Genomic DNA, 16,561 nt, shown 5'->3' on the forward strand with positions numbered 1-16,561 from the left:
TAAGTTATTGTGCAATCCATGGAAGTATATGCTTTGTAAACATAGGAACTTAATTCAGGCATCGGTGGCCTATTGAGATTAGATGACATGCCCCACTTATTAATGTATATAAATTCACACCACCCAACAGAACACATATAAATATTTATTTTCAAAAGTATATGGTATAGAACTTGCTATTAAAAATATGTCCATGTGCACCCTACTTGTATTCAATGAGTAGATAGAACTCTATCACATCACAACATCAGTGACTTGTTTCTGTTATTATTTTAATATTGTGTTACTGTGGATATATATTTTGTATCAGTATCATTGGTATAAATATAATTTTCAATCAATCAATCAGCATTTGTAGACCACAGCACTGTCACCCCTAAGGGTATTTGAGTGCTGGGGCCAGATCTTGAGTTTCTTTCTGAAGTCTGCCAGGGAGGGTGTCCTGGGGAGAGGGAGGGATGGTGGAAGGTGGGAGGAGGGAAATGGCAGAAAGAAGGCAAGAGACAAGCAGAAAAAAGCACAACAGAGGGCAAGAAACAAGAAGAAAAGGCAAAAAGAGGGCAAGAAACATGCAGAAAAAAGCAAAACAATGGGAAGAAATGAACAGAAAAGATAAAAAGAAGGAAAGAAATTAGCAGAGAAGGCACACACAGGGAGCAAGAAATGATCATAGGAGGCAAAAACAGAGGGCAAGAAATGAGCAGAGTAGGCACAAACAGAGGACAAGAAACGAGCACAGAGGGTAGCAAGTGATGAAGCAGCAAGAGGGTAGCAGATTGTGGGCAAGCTGGACAGGAGACCTGTTTCAAGGGGAGCTGGCACAAGGACCTGCACAATGGGGTTGTGCTGTGGCGTCCATTAAGTCGGTCCTGAGGCTAGGGAAGGGCACTGGGTGGTGGGAGGAGGGAAACGGCAGAAAGAGGGCAACATTTTTTTTTGCAGAAATAGGAAAATAGAGGGCAAGAAATTAGAAGAAAAGGCAAAAAGAGGGCAAGAAGTTACCAGCAAATGCAACAAGCATTGGCATAGCCAATAGGTCTCGCTTTTGGGACCTTCTAAGTATTAAGTTATTAAGGGTGTGGTTGTGGGTGTGGTTGTGGGTGTGGTTGTGGGTGTGGTTGTGTGTGTGTGGTTGTTTGTGTGGTTGTGTGTGTGGTTGTGTGTGTGGTTGTGTGTGTGTGTGGGCGTGTGTGCTTGTGTGTGTGGTTGGGTGTGGTTGTGTGTGGTTGTGTGTGGTTGGTTGTGTGTGTGGTTGTGTGTGTGGTTGTGTGTGGTTGTGTGTGTGGTTGGGGTTGTGTGTGTGTGGGGGGGGTGTGGTTGTGGGTGTGGTTGTGTGGTTGTATGTGTGTGTGTGGTTGTGTGTGTGGTTGTGTGGTTGTGTGTGTGTGTGTGTGGGTGTGGTTAGGTGTGTGTGTGTGTTTGTGTGTATGTGGTTGTGTGTGTTTGGTTGTGTGCGGTTGTATGTGTGGTTGTGTGTGTGGTTGTGGTTGTGTGTGTGTGTATGTGGTTGTGGTTCTGTGTGTGGTTGTGTGTTTGACAGTAATACTAAAAGCATCTAAAAATAAAGGAACACAAACATTGAGTTTGTGGAAAGAGAAAGCATGTTGTAAGTCAAACGGGCGCAGCACAGCATTAACACAACAAAACAAACAAGATCACTAAGCGAAGAGTGAGTGCTGATAATGTATACACACAGCCCATCATCTTAAGAGTTTGATTGCAGCCAATGTGCACTCAAACCTGCCCCCTCCTTGTGAGTTGCACCCCATATTTCATGAGTTGTAACTGCTGCACCCACCATAGCGCTTTGAGATCTAAAGCGCTACATAGGTCTAATCGATTAACCAGTCGCCAACATGCTGTGCTTTTAAAGAGAATGTGCCAAAAGTTTCCAGCTTCCTCATCATGTCCTCATGAAAGCACCAACAAAAGGACTCCCTGAATGGTGCAACGGACATGAAGCAGCCGCTGCGATCAGAAATAAACACTGTGAACGTTGTCCAGTTTCACAGTAACATTTCCTTAATGTTCTTTAAGTCACAAAACAGTAATACTAAAAGCATCTCAAAATAAAGGACACAAACATCGAGTTTGTGGAAAGAGAAAGCACATTGTAAGTCAAACGGGCGCAGCAAAGCATTAACACAACATGTTCTTAGATGTTTGATGTTCTTTGAACAAGAACATCAAAGGGGCGCCGCGAAAGTGATCGCGGGCGAAAGTGAAAGTGATCGCGGGCACTTAATGAGCATGTCGAGGTTTGCCAGCCTCTGCTCCTAAGCGCGCGCACGCGCACATGCACTGTAGTTCTAGGCTGGCCACGGTAGCACTTTTTTGAGCCTTCACAAAAAGTCTCGCCAGACCAGCGAATGCGCTGGGCCAGGCGAGACCTAAAAATGACAATATGGCACTTCATATGATATATTCTGCTTAGCTGGTTACTGCACTGGACTGTCCATCTTGAGATTTTGTGTATAATTGTTGTCCTGAGCTGAGATGGTTGGAGAAAGAGAAAAGTGGAGAGATCTGTTGGGGTTGTCATTTTCAACATCGTCCCATTTTGGAGTATTTGCGAGAGATGTAAAGAAGCTGTCAGACTGGGTATATCAGCGATTCTTAACCTGTGTGCCACAAATTCCAAGTAGTTCTCAACACAGTCTTTAGGGCGTTTGCAGGCTTTAGTGCCTAGCCCTTTAACAAGCAGTCTGGGGAAACTAGGGCCAAAGGTCTGCAGTAATATTAATACTTAAGTCATCCAAGTCTGTGAGAAAGCAAATGTTCACATTTCTCACGTGTGACTTAAATTGCTCCCTTAACAGCATTTCTAATTTTTTTTACCAGCGCATAGTGTGCCTGCAGTTTTTTTCATACTGTGTATTATTCTTGTGCTGTGGCCTTGTTGCTCGTAGGTATCTCTGAGTTCAGGTTATGGGCTGGTGTTTCCCAAAGGGACAAAATTGGGAGATTTCAGGTAGAAGCAGAAGGCAGTGCATGGTTCTCACAGTGGCTATTAGTAGAAGATTACAGTGTTTAGACTACTTGGTCTCTCTGTAGAGTGCAGAGAGCAATGGTAGCAATTGTGATTATATATGAATGTGTGTGATGGTGTTACAAAAATGCTGAAATATAAACAGAACCAAAGTGTTTAACAGTTGAGTATGTGTGTTTTGTTGTGCTAGGGGGTTGGGCTGCTGTTCGGAGACACTAAAGGAGAAGGCCGTGGAGTTGTAGGATTATGAACAGAGTTCCTCAACATTTAGCATCCAGCTCATAGAAAGAACTGTTCTTTAAGAGTACATTTGCCCCATACAAGTAAAAAACATGCAGCTATATGTCTAACCACTCATTTCTCCAGAATACACGTTTTTAAGTTACACAGTAGTTGAGGTTATTGGATGTCAAGAGTACCACAGAGCCGAGCCCTGAAAATATTTGCTATGTAAATAATACAACAAACATCATGCAGAATATGATAAAAATCTCTTTAGTGGACTGAGAGGCAAGGCAGCTATCGTACACAATGTACAAAGCCCAGATTATTATAAAGCAACACTGTACTTTATACATCTGATATTTTGAGATCATATTTGAAAATACCTGCATACGAGACAACGAAGAAAGAATTCTTGGTATCATAAAATATTTGCCTAAGGTCACACAATTTAAGCGGAAAGCCACAATTTACGCAGGCATTCTGGTTTCACTTTATACAAATGGATGTCTATTTGTTCTTTGCTTTACCTCATTGTGCATTCTTTTCCCGGTTTTGTATAGCGTAAACTCGCACCAAAGGTATTGAAGCACTTTACATGAGCACCAGTTTGATTACACAAGATCACACTCATTTTTACAAGAGCACTCTACAATATACTTCTATGCTCTACTAAGATGACACTCTATTTATTTCAGAGCCATCGTCCACTTTACAAGGGTAAATATTAGACAACACTTGATGGAACACTCTGGGGAGATGGTAGTAAAGATACTTATAGTATGGTTGGAAGAGAAGCCCATTATAAGGTATCGGACGATTGGTATCTACAGCCAACTAAGTCACAAAAATATCACCCCCAGCTCTCTGACGTCAGTTTGAGGGGATGTGGAGTGCTTGCTGGCTTCAAACACATTTGATGCGATTGTCCACATATTAAACTCTACTGGGCCAAAATACCCACTGACATGAAAACATTATTAGGAAACCTACTCCCGATGAAAATAGAATGTGTCTTACTTGGGCTGAGATCCCTCCTGTTGAAAGAACAAACTGAGTCTGGCGGAGCACTGATGTCGAATTGCCTGGCAGTGGCGATAAACACTCCTGCAGCGTATTGAAAAATGAAAACCGCCCTTTGTCGACACACTGGTACTTCAGACTGGCAAATACTTTAGTAATGGAATGCTTTTCAAACTCAGTCACTATTATAAATCAAAAAACCTTGAATCCATATGTTATCCTTTGCTTCATTGCACTGCCAAGTATTACATACCTACAAAGTAGTATAACCACCTCATTATTCTTGTCTTTTATGCTGTTTCCAGGGAGGGGTGCTATTAAGATATGATGAACTTTAACAGGATGCATTTTGGAACTGACTGCATGAACCACTTAGCATGGTACAAAATTGCCATCTATAGAGAGATGTATGATTCATCAAACTCCTTGAATGAAAACCAAATAGTTATAAAAAACGGAAAGTTTACCCAAGATGCACATACTGGTGGAAGTCTACAGACAAGTGCAGAGTGAGGGGCTAGTCGCGTGGTCTGGGAACCACCAGAGGAACAGATGCATGCCTTTATTCACAAAGATACGTAGCTAAGTCTCACCCTCTCTGTCACCCTTCCTCGGTGCCAGTCACTGATGCAGCAGAAGCCAGAATGCAAACAAAGGACAAAAATTATCCCTGCATGTTTTGTGCCATCCCGCTCTCTCACCAACGCACAAGCATGACACAAGCACAGAGGCACATCAGTTCATGTCACCTTAATTATTGGGTTAGAAACAGGGCTGCTCCGGAGTGATGCATTCTCATGCCATGTGAAGCCCTTTACCTGAGCACCAGTTTGAGTAAACAAGGCCACATTCATTTTCGCCGTCACCAGGAAATTAAGTGATTTGCCCAGAATCATGGGATGGTGTGCCAACTCCGAGACTTGAGTCCTGGTTCCCCAGTTACAAAAGGTGTCATGCACCTGCCGCCTGTAACACCACACCATGGAAAGAAGGTCAGTGGCAGGTAGAAGCCCCTTATAGACTTGAGGTTCCAACAAGACCTCAATGTAAGCCAGGCTTCAGGCCAGAGTTTTCAGTTGCACCCCACCTTAAATATCTGGACGCAATAACTGGAAGCTCAGAGTTGCTGCAAAATACTGGTCAAGTGGCAAGGGAAACGGGAAAGACAGCAATTCACCAATGTGCAAACGCTCCCGATTCTGAGGTACCTGTAAAGATAGTACAGATGCCACATAGCACTGGATAGTGATGAGTGAATCACTTCCCAGCGTGCTAGCTAAATACAGCTTTTTATTAAACGGGCAATAACTTGGAGGGCCACATGGAGTGTTCTGGTTTCTGAGAGCATTTTTACAAATATATAGTAGGAACTCAAATGGAAGTTATTGGAGTGGTTTACATGAGCACAGGTACATTGTACAAGGACACAGTGCTGCTTTAAATAGCAAGAACTTGCGCTATGTACAGGCAGCATCCGCTGCTACCTTAACCTGCAACACCTGTTGTTGCTGATGTGAGATACGAGCAGCTCATCTTAAAGGGGCCATAGTGGTGCAGAAAGTGAAACATAACTACATACATCCTCCCTTTCACATACTTTTGAACTGGCAATTGGCTAGCGCAGAGCTCAGTCAAGAGCCGGAGTCCCTGAGGCAAACAGATGATGCTGAATGGAATTTCAGAGTTACTTGCAAACAAAAGGGAGCACCAGAGTTTATCTCTGCTTCAGTACCGGGAGGACTGGTGCGTAATGCTCGGTTTGCAAACAAAAGGGAGCACTAGAGTGGGTCCCTTCTTCAGCCCCAGGGGGATTAGTGAGTGCTGCTCGGTTTGAAAACAAAAGGGAGCACTAGAGTGGGTCACTGCTTCGGCCCAGGGGGGACAAGTGAGTGCATGTTGTGATTGGAGCTTGCAGAAGTGAGATCACGAGGTCTCCATTGCGACCAGCACAGCGCGCTGAACCCTTGGCACGAGGGCAGCAATGTAGCTTCAAAGCAAGGATGTAGGTATTGTAGTGACAGCAGGAGTGCTGACATACTTAAAAGTAATTCCACCAAAGCAGATGAAAACAGTACTTGGGCCATGGGACACTGATAAGAGAAACACAAAGGAACAACATGAAACAAGATGCTACAGCCAACTGAAATGTTGGAAAAGCAAACAAACCAATACAAAGTAAGGGTGGGATGTAAGCCACTTTTAAGATTTATAATAAATACAATAGATTTCACAAGCACAGCGCAGGCGAAAACTAAAAAGGGCATTTAACTCTGCTCAGTATCCAGGCCCTATTTCTGCTCAGATGCATTATGCAGTCACTTGCTATGGTGTCTATAGATCAGATGCAGGGTACAGTGCTGAGGCTGACACTGCACTGGCAGTTGAGCTTTAGCCTAGTCCCTCTTTCCACTTCTGGCCCTAACAGATCGATTCTGTTGTATTGTATTGCAGCATTTGTATGGGACTTACCACCGCTATGAGGGATGCTGAAGCCCTTGCCTACATGGGTAGCATGCTGTACAGTGTAGGTTGTGTGGGTGAAGGATGTTGTCTTTGTTTTGATGCAATGTGGAAAATCTTTCCATGTTGAGTGTGATGACCACTGAGGTGCAGTTGTAGTGTTATGGGATGTAGCACATAGCAGCATGGTGGATTTTGAAGGGTGAGAATCAGACTGTCTTTTATGGTTTTCAGTATGCTGGTAGCTTTGAACAGCTCTGCAGGTCCCTTTATGGCATTTCTTATCCTATATCATGCTAAGTGGGTTATTGCACTGAGTAGTCCAGTCTGAGGTTTTGTGTATAGTTTGGGCCCTGAAATGGCATGGTTGGAGGAAGAGAGAAGAAATCTGTTGGGATGTGCATTTTTATTATCATCCAATATCTGAGCATCTTTGTGTGATGTAAAGAAGTGGTCAAATGGTATAAATATTAGAGACCTTCAGTGGTGGAAGGTAATAAAGTCCTCCAAATTATCCAGTTATGTGTGACAGATCTCTTCAGTTTTTCCATGCCTGTGTATTTGGTGATATATGTGTTTTTAGCTGTCCAGTGGTGATGAACAACTCTATATGAAGATATGTCTTATATGAATTTAAGAGGTATAAGATAACATTTGCTGATGACTGCTGTATATTATGGTCTTATTACTGCATAATGCAATCAATCAATCAGGATTTATAAAGTGCAGCTAATCACCCGGGAGAGTATCCAGATGCTAATATCGTAGGCCATAACTGTTATATATGCAAATACATAACTATATAATTCCACGGCGAACCATAGGTCAGCCCTTCTTAGCTTATCTACATTGAAAGCAGTTTGCTGGTTGAGTTATAACCAATTTGTGGGTTGTAAGCTGAGGACTGCCTGTTAAGGTGCAATTGTTTTCTGGGTTATGTTGCTGGAATGTGGGTGGTGTAATTATCTATGAAATAGCCATGTTTTCAACTGTCTTCTGAAGTACATATGCACCTGGGTGATGCTGATGTTGGATGGTAGTGAATTCCAGAACTTGCGGCTTATACCAAGAAAGCAGTGCCTCCTACGGATTTCTTATGGTAAGGTGGGTGGTATGATAAGAGGGGAATGCCTGGAGTGCAGTATTATGTTTGGTTTGTATTGCATGGATTTAACTTGTAGGTATAGCAGTCCTTTTCCTTGAGAGGCTTTGTGGACAGTGCAGAGTGCCTTGATCATTGCCCTTCTAGCTATAGGTAGCCAGCCAGTGGAGCAATTGCAGAACTGGAGTCATACTTTCTCTTGGGTGAAGACGGAGAAGAAGCCTTGTGGAAGCATTTTGGAGGAGTTGTAGTTTGCCCCTGGTAATCTTAGTTATGCAACACATGTCAATTGTCATAAAATAGAAGATTGGGAGTAATCTGCATTACCATAACTTTATGGTAGCAATAATTACTTATGAATTATGGGGTAGAAAGTAAAGCATTTTGGCGGAGAGTATGATCTTGCACACTTCCATGCTTACTTTTTTCGAACATGGTACCAGATCTCAAGATGCGCCTACCTGTCAAAAGCTAAGAACTTGATTTTTGAACAACAGTGTGTACATTGTGAAAAACCCCAGCGTGTAAATTGTGTCTTCTGAAATTATTTTCACAGAGTGATTTCAAGGGAGGGATCGAGTTTGTCGGCTGTAAGTTCACATACCCTTCTCGCCCTGACATCCAAGTGTTGAATGGTCTCTCTGTGTCGGTAAAACCGGGGCAAACATTGGCCTTTGTTGGCAGCAGTGGGTGTGGCAAGAGCACCAGTGTGCAGCTCCTTGAGCGCTTCTACGACCCAGACAATGGCAAAGTGGTAAGTACTATGATGTCCATGTTAGCAATTTCCATTTAGAATGCAAGCTGTGGCACTTTACAAATTGCGAGGGTGCACCTTATTGACTTTCATTGTCACCAGTTTTTGTGTTGTGTAGTGTTCTCACCTTCTTGTGGTGTTAGAAATAAAGGTGTGGGGATGGTCGCAGGCCCGCCATTAATTCCTATTGGAGTTCAGATGGAGAATTGTCTGCGTTCAAGTACAAACTGTCTTGTGAAAGGAAAACTGTTTCACGACAAGGAACTTTGGGGCTTATTTACAAGCCGCTTGCGCCATTGGTGCGTCACTTTTAACATGGGAAAAAGTGACGTTCCGGCGGCACAATGGGCTTGTAAATAAGCCCCTTCGTTTGACAAACTGTTGCTAATTCTTTCAAAATGAGGGATCTTTCTCGGGTAGAGGTGAGAGGAGAATGCAACAGCATTTCAGAGGTTTTCTAACACATCCATTAATAGAGACATTGTTGCTCTAAGAAGTAAAGTACAAATATCTTAGCGTTTATGTATCAGCAGCATGGAAAGAACATCAAAGGCACTTAAGTCAAGAAGTGGTGATGGCCAACACCCCTCCTCGACAAATTGTCCCAGCACCACTCCTCTCCTTTTGCCTTTGTTTTCTGTGTAAGCAGTCTCCTTGCCTTCACTGCTACAGTAACTTATCTCCAGCTTAGTGTTCTGTTGGCCCACTTGTTATCAATTTTGTTTCACTTGATCCAGTGCTCTAGACCTTTGCTGTCTGTTGTGGAATCAGTTGCTTAGCAGTTGCCTCGCTATGCCTGGATTTCATGCTTAGAGACCTTATCAGCAGAGCGCTTGCATGGTGCTGAGCAAGTGTATGCCGGTGGCACGCCGACTGCACGCGTTGACGCTCCAATCTAGAAGGGTCAAGTCGCAGGAAAGGGATAAGTCTCCGATAAATGTCCAGGCAAGACCATTAAAGAAAAAATTACACAACTAGACTTCTTCAGTTCTCACTTTTATAGATTTGCTCAAATAAGAACGTTATAACGACAGAACGCAAAAAGGTAGAATCAGAAGTTAATTAGAATCAAACGTTAATTAATAAAATGCAATAATGCAAAGGGTCTTTAAGAAAACAATGTAGCCAAAGCACATTTGTCAAATAATCAAATTATTAACAAGCCCCAATACAGAAGGATCACGCTGCATCTAGTGTTCTCTAAAAAAAAAACCAGCATTAAACAAAAGAGAATGAATCAGTTAACTCTTCTCTACAATAAAACACAGCACAGTTTTAAAATAGTTTTCAATGTTGCAATGTAAGTATCTAAAATAAAATCTAAGGAAAAAAGTTTAATTAATCCTTAGCATATCATAAGCAACAGAGAAAAAATGTGCAATGCAAACAGCAGAATGATCAGCTAGTGCAAAATGAAGCATAAGTTCTGGACAATGAAAACACACAATTTTCATGACACAACTTTATGTAAAATGTTACACGCACATTTCCATTGGCTGGTAAATACACGATTAGCAGCACACAAAAAATCCTACTTTTATTTATGCAAAAACAAGTAAAAACAAAGACCTGCTACTGCACGTTTATACAATCGACATGGTATCAGGAAAATCTTAATTTGATTAAACAGAAACAGAGACCATTAGTTGAGGAGAATTTTTGCCGATTTTCTGAAATGTTATGAAGCACATGGACACGTGCAGCTTGTGCACAACCAGTAAAGTTGCAGTTTTAAAAATGTGACCTGGTGCAGCCTGGTCAAACCTGTGTTAGGTATTATTATTATTTTTCTAATAAAATAAATATTTTTCACACATGCCATAAGCAAATCCATCAGCATCCGCCTGTGCCCATCCACTACTGTTCTACTACTAGTCTGCATGCGGCATTTTTGTCTATTAATCTGCCAACTTTCCTACCCTGTGCTACTCTAGGTTCCATTTGCTAAAGATAAGACCTGTTGTCACTACTTCCCCTGCTGGCCTCAACTCCTTTCCATGCGATATATTGTCTGACAGGACAGCTATCATATTGTAGCTTCCTATCTGAAAAAAAATAGCTACTAATTATAAACTTCGCTTTCCTCCCCAAAACGTTTTGGGTGTCCTGATTCACTCCAATATATCTTTTCAGTCTGCTCTTCCAAACATTTGCTCACTCCGCAAGCATTACATTGGAATTCAAGATGTCATTATTGGTAATGATCTAAACGTATTTGTTGAGCAGTTGCAGGGTTCTTCCTGTTGCCCCAGGGATGCAGGGGAAATTATATTATGAAACACTAAGATTCTCTACTAGGGACAGAGAAAAAAATATATTATGATATTCCACTTGTTTTTATGTGGGTTTCACATCAGTTTTTGTAAGCTAAATATTCCTTTTTAAATTATTTCCCATTTCTCCAAATACTTCCATGCTTCATATTAAGGACTTATGACGTATACCATACAAAAGCCTTTTGTTTTGTCTCCAATCATCTTACATATGCAATCATAACAAATGGAAAAAGAGGAGATTGTTCTATCTTAATTGTGAGATGTCATCTTCTATGTGCCTGTTGCTATCTGAAGACATATTATTTATTCTTTTTTTAAATTTTTTTTTTATTGTTATAGGAGACGAAAACCAGGTAATAGGTACATTACATATTTGCCATATTCCTTGCTGGATCATGAGTTTAGTCTGTTTCCTGACAAAGTACCAGCACCACATTTATGTTCCACCTGTTCCCCCATCACCTCCTGGTACAGCAGGCTTCATACCCAGATATGACATCTCCCCCAAATTCAATCTCAGCCCTGCCCTCCGCGCAAAGATGCTGGGGGTGGCTGGTCTATGAGCCCCATATCTCGTTGTGCTTATGTATGCATAAGCAGGATTTATAAACTGCCTCTTCAACAATCATGCAGTAGTCCATGCCCCCAAACCACTCCTGTATTTGCGGGGGTGCGGCAGATCTCCAATACTTGGCTATATCTCTTTTGGTAAGGGCGCACGCAATTCCCTACTTGGAATTGCTGTCCCCGGAGGCCATCTCATCCCAGAATAATTCTTAATATTCCTTTTTTGGGTCTCGCTCTAATTGGAAGCCTATCATGTCATCGAAATGGAAAATATTCTATTCCAGTATTTGAGTATAATCGGGCATTCCCAAACGGTATATATCCAGTTCCCGGTGGGGGCCTTGCATCTGAGACATTCTGAGGTCTAGGTTCTTCTCATCAGCCAGGTGAGGTGTAAAATAGACCCTGTGGAGAAATTTGAACTGGATTTGTCTATGGCATTCAGGGATTAGTAACTGCTTGATTGAATATTTGTTACCCAATCTGCTCTGTTTAATTTGTTTATAATTCATCCTTCATCTAACCTGCTTCCATCAGGGCATAACAGCACTAATAAGCCTCACTCACAGGATATGAAAACCTGGATTGGTGTTTGGTGGTTGGCTGACTTTTTTTATTTTTATTATTAATAAAATAATTTTGCAAAACAAAAGAGCATATGCAGACAAAAACAAAATACCATATTGCAATACAGCACAAAAAGAAAAGAAAAAAAAAGAAAGAAACCGTAGCGTACATACTTGTTACCTCAGTGGTGCATCAGATATCGTCATACATAATACATATCTATACAATATATTGTCATTGAGATAATGAATCAACTGAACAGGAATTTATCCAACCCTTACAATGCAAACTCTCGATCAAGGTGGACCAACATCCAATGGAGCTGATACAGAAACTAAGTATTCGAGACTAGGTTTATCCCACTCTCATCATATCGGGAACCATTTTGAAGCCCTGTATACTCCACACTCTGCGTGAATAGAGAACTGCTCATGCACCATATCCTATCCAAGGGGCATCCAGATTCAGATAAGAGATAGCTTTTACCAGATAAATTATTCTGGTATCTGCCCCAGACATTTTGGGCATACTCTGTGGCGGGAGCAGTTCACTATGTATCTCCGTTTGTGTGTTGCAGAACAGCATATCTCTAGACCATTGTGTGTCAGTAGGAAGAGGGCCACAGACCCAATACACTGCAAACCCATGCTTAGCAATCAAGAGGCTTATATCTACCAATCTACGGACATCCTTCCGAACTTGTTTAACCCAGAAGAGCTAACATAGGGTCAGGTGTCAAGTATTCCCCTATGATATCGCTCAAATGTTGAAAAATAAGTGCCCAGTATTTAGTCATATCCGGGCACAACCAGGCCAAATGTATGAAGTCTGCATAGTCCGTATTACATCTCTCACATCTAGAAGTGTCTCGGAGGCCATATCGATGTAGACAAGCCGGGGTATAATACACTCTGTTCAGGAACTTGAAGTGAATAAGTCTCTGACGACCATTCAGCGATACCTTCCTCGTGGCATCATAGCAATAGCTTCATTTATCGTCATCTAATGTAACTTCTAGGTTGGATTGTCATTCCATTCCCGCCTTAATGTAAAAGTTCTTGCAATAGCAACAACCGAAGGAAATGATGGACGGAGTGTTGAACATTGCAAGCACTCACCCCCAGTCAACTGATCTGGGTTTAATCCATCACCGTTCTTTAGCCCACTCTGCCACCCCAGTTCAGACATGGCCATATGCAAATCAGTCTGACCCTGTGCCTCATGGGAACAGTCCAGCCCGAACTGCCAAGCCATGTCTTTCCTGGACCGGAAACAAGCTTCCTAGGACAGGTTTCTGGCATTTTAGCCGTCTTCAGCCAGGCTTGCTTGAATCCAGTGGCAAAGTGAGCAAGGGACTCACATCTGAGCATACCCTGCCAACTTATGGCGAACAAAGGAACAACCAAAGGAAATGATGGACGGAGTGTTGAACATTGCAAGCACTCACCCCCAGTCAACTTATCTGGGTTTAATCCATCACCGTTCTTTAGCCCACTCTGCCACCCCAGTTCAGACATGGCCATATGCAAATCAGTCTGACCCTGTGCCTCATGGGAACAGTCCAGCCCGAACTGCCAAGCCATGTCTTCCCTGGACCGGAAACAAGCTTCCTAGGACCAGTTTCTGGCATTTCAGCCGTCTTCAGCCAGGCTTGCTTGAATCCAGTGGCAAAGTGAGCAAGGGACTCACGTCTGAGCATACCCTGCCAACTTATGGCGAACAAAGCAACAACCAAAGGAAATGATGGACGGAGTGTTGAACATTGCAAGCACTCACCCCCAGTCAACTGATCTGGGTTTAATCCATCACCGTTCTTTAGCCCACTCTGCCACCCCAGTTCAGACATGGCCATATGCAAATCAGTCTGACCCTGTGCCTCATGGGAACAGTCCAGCCCGAACTGCCAAGCCATGTCTTCCCTGGACCGGAAACAAGTTTCCTAGGACCGGTTTCTGGCATTTCAGCCGTCTTCAGCCAGGCTTGCTTGAATCCAGTGACAAAGTGAGCAAGGGGCTCACGTCTGAGCATACCCTGCCAACTTATGACGAACAAAGCAACAACCAAAGGAAATGATGGACGAAGTTCTTGCAATAGTCTTGTGTCATACAATACATCTTGGAAACGAGATGGCTGGATGAATCTGCTTTTAGTAACAAGGAAAAGGGACCCATTTTTGAAGGTTCTAACATTTCTTCCCCAGGCATGTCCCAAAGCGCATGCCCGACTCTAGAACAATTGAACATCACAAGTGGAGTTATAGCCTGTTGACCTACCACTACTTCCTCCCAGTCACGTCCCTTGCCATCGTCAAATATCTCTCTTATTGTTGAAATACCCAGCTATGCTAAGACACGTAACACTACCGTTTCTCTAAGAACTGGCAGCCACTTGCATAGTTTTATCGGAGAGAGCGGAAAGTACAAAATTGAGGCAGCCTGTCTCTTTATTAAGTTCTGCCACACATGGGAAGTGACATTAATAGAGTCTAAGAGACCTGTGCATCGAGATGGAGCCTGATACAACACGTCAACCAGGGGGAGGGCGCAGCTGCGACCCTTTCGATATGCAAATGTGGAGTGGGGATTGTGTATGCAACCAATAAAAGGCATGGAAACACTGCGCCACTCTGTAGTAGAGTTCCAGATCTGGTGCACCAAGTCCACCCATCGAGTAAGGTAATGTCAGGATTTCCCAGGCGACCCGGGGTTGCTTGCCAGCCCAGGCCGAACGTATCAATAAGGACCTTAAGCATTTAAAGAAATGGGTTGGTAAAACAATAGGAATATTCAAAAACAGAAGCAAAAATCTGGGGAGCACTACCATCTTCATTAAAAAGATGCGGCCCAAAAGCGAAAATGGCAATCGCACCCATCTAGTAATATCGCCTTCCAAGTTAGCAATTGCTTTAAAAAAAAATTCTCTTAATACTATTTCAGAATTAGAATACACTTGAATGCCTAAATATCTCACAGCTTCAGCCGACCAGAACAATGGGAATTCTAGGTTTATCGGCTTAATGGCCGACGTAAGGGAAAAAATTGGTGGACTTAGCCCAGTTGATTTTGAGGCCTGAGTATTCTCCATACCGGACTACTTAACCTCGGGATCTCTTATATATAATAAGGTATCATCGGCGTAAGTTGAAATTATTAAATTGTAACCGGGAAAACGAATACCCCGATGGCTATGGTACTCCCTAAGTGTGCAGGCCAGAGGCTCCGTAACAATGGCATAAAGTAGGGGTGATAGCGGGCCTCCTTGCCGAGTACCTCTAGAGATGTTTATAGGAGAGGTCACCAGGTCTACTACTCGAACCGTGGCCATAGAGGAGGTACATAGAACCCACACCAGTTGCAGAAAAAGGTCACCAATTCCCAAGCGCCTTGGCACAGTCGCCATGAAGGCCCATTCAACAGAATCAAATGCCTTCTCAGCGTCAAGAAAGATAACGGTAGCTTTAATGTCCGGATTTGTGTGCTGATTAGTGCCGAAAACTGTGCGCAAATTATGCATAAGTGTGCGTCCAGGGACAAACCCTTCTTGCTCTGGTCCTATCAGGTGCGGCAATAGAGGTACTGAGCGGTTGGCCAATACTTTGGCAAACCATTTAGTGTCCACATTTAATAATGACAATGGCCGGTATGATGAGCAATCATCTGGGCTTTTCCCTGGTTTTAGAAGGGTAACAATTAGGGCCTCTCGCATAGACTGTGGCATCTCCCCACTCTTCCCTATATCCTCAAATAACATAATTAAGTGAGGTACCAGAAGTTCCTTAAACTCTTTGTAGAAAGAGACCATTAATTCATCTTGCCCCGGGGCTCCTCCAGATCTCATGGAACTCAAAGCGATCTGAATCTCCCAAGATTCCAAGGGTCGCATTAGATACTCTCTGTGCTCACCTACTAGCCATGGGAGTTGGATATATTCCAGGTATTCCAGTATGGTTGTCTCATCTGCCACCCCTTTAGTGCAGTACCGATCTGCATAATATTCCTTGAATCTGTCGGCTATGCAGTGAGGTTCTCGTAAAAGCTCTCCAGTGGAAGAGCTCAATTCCGTAATATGAGCTGCATCCCTTTTACCTTTCAATATGGCTGCCAGGGTAGCTCCCGGGCGCTCACCCTCTCCATATTTCCCCAGAAATTGAACTTCCCTATCTGCAGTCTCATGGTATTCCTCCAAGGATTTTTTGAGCTCTTCTGGGAACTGGTCATTCCCATCTTCCCGTGACTCCCTCTCCAGCGTGGCTAACTTCTTTTCCAGACATTCCAGTGTTCCTCTGATGGAACGTAGAACACCTGACTGGCCATCGTTATCCCTCTTATATACACTTTAAACGTTTCCCACACCGTGGCAAAATGGGGGACAGAGCTTATATTTGTGTTAAAGAAGGTTTCAATCGCTTCTGTCATTTTGAATTTAAATACAGAGTCAAGAAGAGCATAGGGAGGAAACATCCGAGTGAACGGGGCAGGTCGTTTTCACAGACTATTGAAGTCAAGCTGGATGGGGGAGTGATAGGAAAACAAGCGGGGTGTATCTCACAATTACGAATCAATGTACTTAAGGATCTAGAAGGGAACCAGTAATCTATTCTG

At 43.0% G+C, this 16,561-nt stretch overlaps 1 protein-coding gene across 2 annotated transcripts in view; it reads left to right on the forward strand.

Moving 5' to 3' along the window:
* ABCB11 (ATP binding cassette subfamily B member 11) overlaps positions 1–16,561 on the forward strand; it is a 431,988-nt gene that overhangs the window by 375,077 nt on the left and 40,350 nt on the right. For both annotated transcript variants that reach the window (XM_085645365.1, XM_085645366.1), the window contains exon 26: positions 8,353–8,550. In XM_085645365.1, coding sequence (XP_085501491.1) covers positions 8,353–8,550 — 198 coding nt within the window. The remainder of the gene's footprint in view (positions 1–8,352; positions 8,551–16,561) is intronic.

The sequence above is a fragment of the Triturus cristatus genome, chromosome 3_1, assembly GCF_964204655.1.
Source record: "Triturus cristatus chromosome 3_1, aTriCri1.1, whole genome shotgun sequence".
Classification (NCBI taxonomy): Eukaryota; Metazoa; Chordata; class Amphibia; order Caudata; family Salamandridae; genus Triturus; species Triturus cristatus.